Below are 12408 nucleotides of genomic sequence, written 5' to 3'. Positions count from 1 at the left end.
GTATTGTTACTACAACAGACAAGACATTTTTGGATCAACTAGTTTCGTTGGAGAAAAAACCTCGTCATTGGTATCTTATGTCAGCTTCATGCCACGGCCATGGCGTCGTGCCTTTGATCATATGAGATTAGGTGTAAAGTGAATAGAGCAAGGAACATTATCAGGCATATAGACCACTGGAAAGATTAAAGGAATTGCTAAAATGATGTGTTATTCTTGTGAGAAAGGGCCTTCTCAATCACTTTTTAACTTTCTTGTAGTTTTAAAAATCCCAATCTTAATATCTACCATGACTTTTACAACGATTCGTGAGTACAGTATTTATTGTCTAATTTAATTTTTGCTTACTGATTTTTTGCTTATTATATATTACTTCTTAAAAATATAAATTTAACAATATGACAATTTTTTATGACATCAAAGTGAAGTCAATAAAGTGATATGAACAACTGATCATTGCAATCAGCATGAGATATAAGCAGTTGGAGAACCTAGTTTTCATGACTGGGAAAACTTGAGCCTTGTAAACTTTCCAGAACAAAATGATGAACATAATAATGGCAGGGATTTTCATTTAATGACCATCAACTTATACCCATATATATAGAACTTTGATATTAGTAATTTAAACTTTAAAAAAAAAAACTGAAAATTTTCACTGGTTTCATCTGAAGATGTTTTGATTTATCACAGATATAAAATTACAAGTACATCTATTTAACCTATAAACAAACGAAAAATCAAATAATATCTTAAAAAGAGTTTGTAAAAGTTTTTAGGATTATAAGTATAATTACAAAATTTTGCAATATGATCTAAAACACGATCACTAACACTGGTTTTGAGTCAGTTTTATTCAAGGACTGTAGAGGCAGATCCAGTACTCGTAGTAGCCTTACAAGTGGAAATTAAACAATGAACAAGAATTGCGCAAATACCCTATCGTTGACAACTCGAAATATTTATATATAGAGTAGATGAAAAATTATACAAGGATAAAAATGAAGAAATTAAAAACAAAGTAACCTCCCGTCCCTCACAGTGAAATTACACATACACTTTCTTCACCCCAACCAATGCATATGTCAAAAAGAAAATAAACAGGTAATAATTAGGAAACATTCACTTTCACTTTCATCACATACTTCTAGCCATCATTTCCTGGAATCTCCTGTAAGACTCCTGCTTCTCCAACATAAACTTTTCATGACAACTTGCGATGAACATTTCTGCTAACCGATCAATATCATCCACCTCTGTCTCTGCTTTATTAGCTTCCCTGTTAACCTTGTTTTCTTCAAGCCATTGAAGGTAACCTGAAAGCTCCGACTCCAAACCATCCTCCTTTTTCTGATCATGAGTTGAAATGGCCGAATTCCAGGTTGAATCATAGTAGAAATGAGTAGTGGTACACCCTTCAAGAACTGGAGCTGGAACTGGTGTGACGTGAGAAGAGCACCAATTATAGTGCAGCCTGAATGAACCAAAGAATAGCTTGTTGTGCTTGTACTTCTTCTCTGCGGTCTTCGAGATGGAAATGAGATATTGGATAGGATTGTTTTGTTTGTAAATTTGAATGACAATGGATTTTGCTTTGGAAAATGCTCGAATGAGACGACTAGCCTGAGTGTAGATTAGGGTTTGAATTAGAGCTTTCATCTTCATGGAGCTTATGGAGGAAAAACAAGAAGATGGTGATTTCATGGACAAGGCTTGAAAGGAGAGGGAGGGGCCAACCATGCCTTAATTTTCTTCTTTTAATTTTTGGTACAGGGGATTCCCGGAACCATGTTTTATAAAGGGTGTTGATTACTAATTTGCCACTTGACTTTTGAGGTATTTGCAGATTTAGGATTACTCGTGCTGCCTTTTGAGTGGATTTAGAAGTTTCCATATATAAGGACATCGTTGGAGTATGGTTCGGATCATATAGAGCTCAATCAACATATAATTAGGTTGTATTGCGGTGTGAATGTGATATACGGGTTAATAATATTTGTCAATATAACTAAGTTTAAAAAGAAATAATGTATATTAACATAAAAATTTAATGATACATATAAATAAAATATATGTTCTATTATAAAGTTTGAAAACATTATGTTAAAATAATTATAATAAATAGAAATATCAATTATTGTTATACACTAATAGTCACCAACTCGAAGCTTAGATAAGATCCGGATCGCATCAGATGGATGCGCGTGACGTGCAATGAGAGGACAGTCAGGGGAGTTTGCGGTATCAACTCGCATGAGTCGAGGGGAACCAGCTCACATATACCCAATGAGTTCGCATGTAGGGGACCACGAGATCTAGCATGCGAGTTGAAACGATACACGTGCCCAACATGCCTAAGGTCTACTCAGAATGTCAGTCATCGACCCGGCCAGGCCCCACCAGATGGATGCATGCGACACATGCAATGAGAGGACAGCTAAGGGAGTTCGCGGTATCAGCTCGCATATATTCAAGGATTTCGCATGTAGTCCCAGACTGTGAGATCTTTCTAATCTTTGATCCATTGCTTTAGCTTTGCGGCGGGTACTGTAGCGATATTTAGTTGGTGGATTTTCGTTATTTTCCAGGGTAACTGTAACAATTTCAATTAATTAGGGTCCTCTTGTGAAATTTAATGCATTCAATGAAATGTAATGCAGATGAATGGAATGAATGCAAAAAGAGGCGTTGATTCTGATTCAATTTTATTAGAACAATTTTACTAGAAAATAAATCTCTTTACATAAAATAGATATTTACATATATGGCCTTGCCCTAATACTCAAAGTGAAGACATCGATCCTTTTCCTCATATCCATATGTTAAGATCGAATCTCACGAACTCTTCAAAGGAGTGCCTCTTCTATCTCTTTTTTGCTTGATCCGAGCCGTGACCCCTTGTTCGCTCATCCTCGTAATGCTCGTTAGCTATTTTAAGAAAGTTGGAACGTTGGAGGCTCTCGAATAATCTTTGTCAGCTTGAATCCTCGGGCAACGAAGCAAAGTCGTGTACTCATTCATCAGACTATCATCCTTCCCTCGTTATGTTTTCTCGGACCTTATTCGGACGACCGTATTGTCTCCCACTTTATCAAGAAATCCATTTTCCATGACAAGCTCTCTATTGAGCAACTGAATGTGAATCAACACCTCTTTTCTATGATGAAAATGCAATGCAATCACAACCAAAACAAAAGAAAACACGTCAGTACAAAAACTTGAATAACAAAAAGAGCGCCTATTTGGATGACACTAGGGGATTGGCGTGGTTCTACCTAGGGTAGGCTCTTAGGGCTCACTATATGCAGTTCGGTTCTACAGTAAAGGTACCTGAACCAGCAGATTCTTTGATCCTCACCCATCATAGGCTCATATGGACCGAGTTCAGTTTAGGGGAATACATTTCCCTATGGCTGCACGGAGATGAAAATCACTGGAAGATATAGGTACGGATGTATCCCGAAAGCGATCCACTATCCTGCATGGAGGTGAAGACCTCACGAAGGAATAGTTTCTCACTCCCACTTAAAAAGGTAAGATCAACCGATCATGCGATTCAATGTGCAGAAAGATACCAAAACTTAAACCAACACAGTAGTTATAAACCATGATGATGAAGATCATAACAAAGACGGATGAAATGCAACGAAAGGATCGTACATTTAAACCAAGTTTTCAATTTTCGACAAAAAGACAAAAAGTAATCAACTCGTGGCTTGACTCTCTTATTTTGGGTCCCCAGCGGAGTCGCCATGTCAGTTGAAACCATTTTTTTGTGAAAAGGTCGACTTTTTATTTTGAAAACAAAAATGGGAGTCGCCACCAATCCTTTTTTATTTTCTTTGGGTTGAGGTCTGTAATGGTTTGGGTTTTAATTTTTATTTGGGCTGTTTGATTTGGGCTTCAGGTTTTTTATTATTTATTTGGTTTTGTTTGGGTCTTATTAGGCCCCGGGCAAAAATGGGACATTACATATATGTTCTATTATAAAGTTTGAAAACATTATGTTAAAATAATTATAATAAATAGAAATATCAATTATTATTATACACCAATAGTCACCAACCCGAAGCTTAGATAAGATTCGGGTCGCATCAGATGGATGTGCGTGACGTGCAGTGAGAGGAAAGTCAGGGGAGTTTGCAGTTTCAACTCGCATGAGTTGAGGGGAACCAGCTCACATATACCCAAGGATTTCGCATGTAGGGGACCGCGAGATCTAACATGTGAGCTGAAACGATACACGTGCCCAACATGCCTAAGGTCTGCTCAGAATGTCAGTCCTCGACCCGGCCAGGCCCCACCAGATGGATACACGCAACGCATGCAATGAGAGGACAGCCAAGGGAGTTTGCGGTATTAGCTTGCATATATTCAAGGATTTCGCATGTAGTCCCAGACTGTGATATCTAGCATGCGAGCTGGAACGGTACACGTGCCCAACATGCTTAAGGTCTGCTGAGAATGTCAATTTTATGAATAGTGGAGTCAAGTCATAAACAGTTGAGTCAGATCATAAATAGTGATAACATGTAGAAAATAAATCATCCTATTATTAAAAACAATTATAAAATTTTGTACTAATAAATGAAAAACTATTATAATTAACCGTAATAAAAAATTCCTATTATTAAAAACAACAATAATAAAATTAATTTAAAAAATCTAATAAACTATAATATAAATATAACAATCAAGTTATGTTTAAAGTAAATTATTTAATATGATTAAAAAATAAAGGAGTAAAGAGTCACTTGTCAAAAAATTGTAATGTAAATACACTTATTTATTTAGAACCCTTTAATAATATATATATGATTACACCTAATAGGTATTTTTGGGATGTTTGAATTTTATTGTTAGAGACTATACATATGATATAATGTTAATAGGTAAAATATACATTTACGGATTATTAGCGTATTTTTGTTTAGGCTGATTAATAGAAATAATGATTTTGTTAAATAATTATTAATCGAAATAATGATGTGATTTTTTTTAATTGGTATAATCCACATTTAGTTCTCAATATTTACATATTCTATCAATTTAATCCTAATTCTAAATAACTTTTAGATTTACAATTTCTATAATTTGGTCCTTTTCTCCTCCTCTCAATTGTCACTTTCCCAGTTGCCGCAATAACTAACATCTCATTGACCCTTTGTGCTCGCCGTCGCCATTGCTATCCTTTTTTGGTGGTACTATTGCTACAGTCTCCTCCTCTGTTGCCCTCTGTCGCCAACTAATCTATGTCACAATTGCTCATTCTTTTCTCTCTCGATGCTCATCACCCACAAGGAAAACCTTCAAAGATTGAATTCACTTTTTCTTTTATCCCTTTATTCTCTTTTCTTTCTTCTTGAACTCTTCTTTTATAAAATATTATTTATTTACATAAATATGCTATATATTTCATAAAAAATCAAGGGTAAACATAAAATGTTAGGTAACAAATTCTCGTACCATACATCACTTGGCAAGAGAAATCTTAATAAATGTTAAGAGGAGCTTAATCCTAATTAAGCAGATTAACATGTATATTTGTAGACAAAATGCAGTCATAGTTCATCGCCTTTTATTAGAATTTTAATTTCCTCTGCAACATGATACATTATCTTGGAAAACATTTTAGTAAAAAGTTAAGGGTAAAAGTTATTAATAAATTTATATTTTAATCACTTAATTTTATAAAATTATAAAAGTATTATTAAATTATATTTAAAACTTTAATTTTAATCATTCGACAGTTAAAATCATAAAGAATAAATGACCCTGTTATAAATTGAAGCTAATAAAAAGCTCATTTTCTGACTGCTTCGATTTGATTTGCTCTTAAAACCATTTCAAGGGAGAGGCAACTAAATTGTTTGAAAGCTAAAATACTCTCCAATTTGAACAAAAATTATCATCCAACCAATATACAAGGAAATCCTGGTGGTAATGGCTACCTGTATTACTCCTATTCTTCCATTTTTAAATATATATATATATATATATATTGGAGAATCTAATCCATAATTGACTAACTGAGATCCGATGCGAAAAGCAAGTTTTGGAAGATTGCAGCTACCTGTCACAATAAAACATTTATCAACATGTTCAAGTTGAGCCTAATACAGGTAAATTGTCAGGATTTGTTTCACGAAAACATCCAAGATTTAAGACATAAAAAATGGCGACATGCTTCACAAAAAAAAAAAAGGGGGGTAAAGTCTAGAGACAATTTTAGTTGTCGTATTATCACATGTTAATTAAACCAACATCTGGCAATGAATTTGTAAAGTAATACAGGCAAAAGATTAGCAGTGTTTTTCTTCTGACATTAGATGGTGTTAAGAGAATCTACGGTTACGGCACACTGTGAAATAAAGCAAAGGGAGAATAAATTAAAAAAAAAACAACTTTAAATCTGTTACATAAAGATACATACATCACCTTTCTTTTAAAATATTCCCACCCAGAATAACTTGTCGCAATTAGAGCAATTCCCCATGTAAATTCCAACATTTCAACTTTCCATGCCCTGTTTTAAATCTTGCAATTATAAAAATAAATGTAGTCCATCTTTGAGCTTCTGCAATTTGAATTATAGTGTCCCAATGTCACCGAGCAAGCTTAACGAAATCTAATAATACATTGTAAGGCCTAGAAACCACCAAAGCCAGGCTCTAAAGACACCTTGACGGCGAGGGCAGACCAATGAAGCAACTCTAGACCGGTCGTCGTCCTACCAATATGGCAAGCAGCGAGCCTCCTTGGCTGATCCTAGGTGATTCATGTGGCAAGTGGATTCATGGGTTTAGCAAGAACTTAGGCATCTCTTCCATACTCCAAGTGGAACTGTGGGGAGTTTATGATCAACGTCACTTGGAAGAAAAGTTTTGTTGATATAGAGTACAACAAGAGAAGAGGATAAGGAGGAGACTAAGGAGATGCAATAGAAGTCGGTTCACCTAAAAAGGTCAAGAGCCGAAACAAGAACGAGAGAACAACCTGATCGAGAAAACAAATGCTTAGAGTAACTTTAGGGTGCTATAAGATCGGATTTTTTTTCATGTTCATCAATATATATATATATAGGCGAAATCCTCTTATCCACTGGTATCATTTAATCTTGCTAAATATGTAAAGAATATTCATAAGTGTATATCGCGGGGCCTTATCAATACAATGTTATTGTGTCTAAATGTACTTCTTATTATAGTAGGAGTGTATTCAAACTAAAAAAGTGTTTTGAGTGGATGGATGACTCCCAATTAATCTAATCCAATGTTGGGAGTGAGTAACTTACCGAGGCGTTACTTCAAATGGAATCAATGAAAATTTTAATAATACATTTTGTATATGTTAAAACGACAAAGAAGTATTACAGGAGTTAAAAAGGAAGGCGTGAAAAGTCATAATTTAACAATAATTAACCTTTTAAACTCATTTTTCAACAATGATTACAATACGGCACTCATAGGTAGCTTTGTAGGAGACAATGGGAAGTAACATTTGCATATGTTTATCGCCAAGCCAATGCTGTAGCCGATTATATGGCGAATTCGGCTACGGACACAGAGCCTGAACAGTCAACTTTAAGCAGCCACCTCCTAGAGTTAAAAGAATTAATTACTCTGTGCTTCTTTATTATTTAGTATTATATTTTATCAAAATTTTATTATAATTATAATTATAATTTATTTAGACTTATATAATGTATTATATCTGTTGTTCTTTATCTAATCAAATGTTTCAATTTATGTAAAGATTTAAATTTTATATGATGATAAAAGTATAGTTAAAAATATAAAAAAATTAATAATTTATATTGGCATGTAAGTATTTAAATTATGTAAAATATATAATTGTATTTAAGGTACAAACAATCCAAACTTCAAAAGGGTTAGAAATTGTACAATTTGAATCCAAAATAACCAATCTTAAATCCATCGGATTATCACCTCTAATAACAATTAGATCAAGCAAATAGCGAAATAAAGTAAATATATATATGTATTATGATTTGTTGTTATTGCGCGAGGATAAAAATAAAATTTTGAAAAGTTAATGAAGGCGTTAAGGCATGTATCAATGGTACTATCTGTAAGGTTTTATTCACTCCCACCTATATCTTGGTGTATAAAAATGTTATAAACAAATGAATCTCGAGAACTGTCAATATTTTGCATTGACAAAAATAGTCCACTAATTATTGAAAGAAGTATAACAAGTGTATCAATTTTTATAAGGAACTTCTACAATAATTCTTTGTAAAACAATTTAGGAATGTAAGAAGATGGAGGAGAATAGAATGAAACTTTTTTTATATGTTTTGGTGTACCAAATAAATTAAATTTGACTCCTATTTATTGGAGTTCTCATGTCTCTTCATAGAGGCATAACTATCCAAATTAATATTCACGTATTTAGCAATAAAAATAATTATTCCACATATATCTTTACTTAATAATTATGACTATTTGATAACAATTAAGTCACATAACTTTTGAAGTTAATGGTACGGAACATTTGCTTTGGAAAATAATTTCAATTAGGCAGCAAATTAGAAACAAATGTCGGTAAATTATCAGAGCAAACAAGATTGATCCGATTAGAGGTACCTACTCCTTTTGTGCTTCTCTTTTAAAGATGGACTCCAAAAAGAAATGGGATTGGAACTTACCAATTCTGGGAAGTGAAATAATTGAGAAAAAACAATAAACTGCGATGCAAATGTGAGCGCATGCAGAGAGATTGTACAGTTCTTTTTCTTCAGCTGATGTATGTTGAAATCAAAAGAACGAAGCTGTTTTGATGGCCATGAGATTCATACATAAGCAAATTTCATATTAATTCTTTGAGTTATGCGTATGGAAATGGAAGTGATGAAAGAAAGAAAGAAAGGAGGGCTTCATCATTGACAGCTTTGTTTTAATGACATCAAAACTTGCAACAAAATCATTTGCACATGGGAAGTTTAAAGGAGAAGTTGCGCATGAGATAACTCCTATTTCCCATCGTTTTCATCTATGAATTTGGTTGATTTTCCATGCACATGACATGTATGTGGGACTACAAATGATCCTTGCTTCTACATCACCATATTCACCACCAATCATCAAATATTCAGTGAATGTCATCGCTTTAAAATTTCATAACAAAGTTTTCTTTTTTTCAAAATCAAGGTGTCTACTTTCAGTAGCAGTGACTAATTTCTTTATCGATGGTGCTCTTCAAAGAAGTAAACGGTTGACCATAAAATGTGGATCATTTGCATAGGCGGGATCAAACCCCCCAACCTCTCGATTAAAGATATGTCCAAGTATTTTACTTTTTTAAATGCTATAAGTATTATAACAAATACAATCATAAATAATATGTCCAAATAATTATAATCTAGTTATTACAAAGCATAATTCAACCGGTAATCATAATATATTAGAAATTAAATTAGAATAAATCTACATAAGAGTTATTAATGATATAACTTAATCCAAAATAAAATAAAGAGAACCAATAAATAATTTACAAAAAATAGAATCTAAAATCTCAAAATTGTTAAATTATGAACAATAAATTAATTTTGCCCTTATTTTGACCCCTACTAATTACTATTATAACCTAACAACGGGTAACTGAAAATACTGCTTGTTTAAATTAACTCTAAACCCAAATATGGTAAAGCACCAAATTATATAATTCACAATAATGACAAAAATAAAATTCCATAAGTAATTATGGTATTTACAATCTTATAACTTTTAGGGCCATTAAATATATACACTTGGTCAAATCTTTTAAATGATTATGGAAGGACTTAATCTTTACCACAGACTTAAATAAGGGTTTTCACGTACTTCAATTCTGTTTGCAGTAAAAATTAGGTGAATGTTGACATGTTTACAATAAAACTCATAGCAACTGAATCAAATATTACTTGAAAAGAAAAAATGATAAAAAAAATTATAATTTGAAACTTGATATACAACATTTGAAAAGCCCTTATTTAAGCAATTTAAACAAGTTTTGGCCTTTATTTGAGCACTTTCAAGAATGTTCGATTCTTATTCATTCATTTTGGAAGGTTTGACTTTCATTTGAACACTTTCGTAAAGATTAGGCCCTTATATGACCATTTTAAAAATTTTGGCCCTTATGTGAGCAACTCTTGGAAATTGGGCCCTAAATTGAATATTTAGCCTAACAATAAATCTTACCAATTTCAAAACACCAGTTATATCCATCTAATTTTGTTTGGACTTCTTAATTCAAATTTCTTAGTGTTTGAGCCTCGAATGTACTGAAGATGTGCTGTTAAGTGAATATTGGACTAAACTGAATTATAGATTAATTTTAAGCCGAATTGAAATAATCTGGATTTAAGGATCCTTTTAGCAAACATTATTATCCACATTTCATCTTGGAGCATTTCTAAGAAAACCAAAAGAAAATCATTAAGAATAAATTCTGAATTAAAATAAGATTTTATTTTAAAATTAAAGGAAAATTAAAATGGGTCCAAATTTAGGCCCAATATTAAAGTCAAAGCCTAATTTAGTTTGGATCCAAATCCAAGTTTGTTGTATAGATACATGAATTGTGAATTCCATTATGTATGACATCTAATTTAAAATTAATTGATACTTTTTTTTAAAATAGTCTGTCTTATATATATAAGGAAATCAAATTTGGAAATTTCATAATACAGAGAGTGAATTGATGTAAGTGAAAATTTTATAATAAGTTTTTCATTGAAAACCAACAAAATAAAGATTACCCTCAAAACTAATTTGTATTAACAATAAGTTTGAAAACTCTATTTTTTTCATTTTAAAGAATCAACATAAAGCTTTGATTGAAGGAAAAAATTAACTAAAAGTTTTGAATACTCACTTTCAAATTTATATTACTTTCGTTAATGTTCGGTTTCATCTTCATTACTCATGCTTCTAACTAAAAGGTACATAAAAATTATTTAATGTTTACTTTCTTTTACTTTAGTGAATACTCATTTTGCACCTCCTATGCTTTTATAATCACTGTTATAAAATTCCGATTACTCATTTTGCATCCCTTAATTATTACAGGCATTCCTATTTAGAGATCCTATTGTTTAATGCCCTAAGGAGCTTTAATCTTTAAATTACTGAGTTTAATCATTTATGAGTTTTAAATTTTAATATAAATTTTGGATTCTGAACAAGGAGTCCATGAGTTTTGAATTTTAAAAAATAATGTTTTAGATTTATAGGACGAAATAAAAGATAAAAAGTGAAATTTTAATAGCGAAAGGAGCTTCTTGTCTTCATCTTCTTCTTTGTCACCAAAGAGAGATGCAAAATCGAAAGATTTTGTTTACTATAAATGGGTTGTTCTTTGGTTTGATTGGATTTCAATAGTAATAAAGCCATGATTTTATTAAAATGAGTGCTTTTAAAATTGCATTATAGAGCGTCTTCAACAGATAATTTTAGCGTCTCATTGCATTAGATAGTTTTCATCAAATCGAGATTTTTATTGGAAATGAAAATATTTTCAAAATAAAAAAATGAAAATAAAACACCATGATTTACAAAAAAAAAGTTTGTTTGAATGTAAGTTTTACTTTAATAAATTTAGGTTTGATTTTGTTTTAATAAAATTTTAATATTTTTAACATATTTTTAATACTTTTAATAAATTATATTTATTTCTAAGATTTTTTAATTTTTTAAAATTATGATTAATTTTTTTAAAAAAATCAAAATGATATTTTAGCTATAGTTCAAGACCAAATTAGTAATTAACAATTTAATTTAACGTTCCATGTCATAACAGAAGGGTTAATTTGCATGTTTCGAAATGTGTAAAGGCTAATTTGCCCATTTTTACAGTAGAGAGGTCGAAATACAATCCACCCCTAAATACAAAAGCTTCCTTGATACTTTTACCATATTATCGTTATTTTACGAATTGGATGATAAATTATGATATTTCAATTATAAATGAATAGAAGTATAAAAGTTGATAAATATATAAATAAATAAAGGCTTATTATAGTATTTAGTACTTGAATTTGGTATTTTTTTTAAAGTCGATATCTAAATTTTTTTTAGCCCAATTTGGTATATGAACTTTACACTTTTTCTTAATTTGGTGCCTAAACTTTTTGGGGCCCAATTTGGTACCTAAGTTTTTTAGGTTCAATTTGGCACCTTAATTTATTAAATGTTATACAAATTATGCAAAACACTAACGGTGCTATTTTTTTTTGTTATGCTACAAAATATTATCAGATTAGAGGAAATTCATGTTAAAAAAGGTATTGAGCTATGCTTAACTAATTAATATTAAATACGAAAAAGAGTTTTAAAACCCAAATTAAAAGAAATTCATTATTTTCAATTAATAAAATAATTAATTAATTAATTAAAACTAAAA

The 12408-nt window shown here is 31.4% G+C and overlaps 1 protein-coding gene across 1 annotated transcript; it reads right to left on the bottom strand.

The window, feature by feature from the left end:
• Positions 1-945: 945 nt before the first annotated feature.
• LOC105799544 (uncharacterized) lies at positions 946-1753 on the bottom strand. Its single transcript, XM_012630172.2, has one exon. The coding sequence runs from the start codon at positions 1738-1740 to the stop codon at positions 1138-1140; it is 603 nt and encodes a 200-aa protein (XP_012485626.1). The 5' UTR covers positions 1741-1753; the 3' UTR covers positions 946-1137.
• Between the last annotated feature and the right edge of the window lie 10655 nt (positions 1754-12408).

The sequence above is a fragment of the Gossypium raimondii genome, chromosome 9, assembly GCF_025698545.1.
Source record: "Gossypium raimondii isolate GPD5lz chromosome 9, ASM2569854v1, whole genome shotgun sequence".
NCBI lineage: Eukaryota > Viridiplantae > Streptophyta > Magnoliopsida > Malvales > Malvaceae > Gossypium > Gossypium raimondii.
This window is presented reverse-complemented; position numbering and strand designations above follow the sequence as displayed.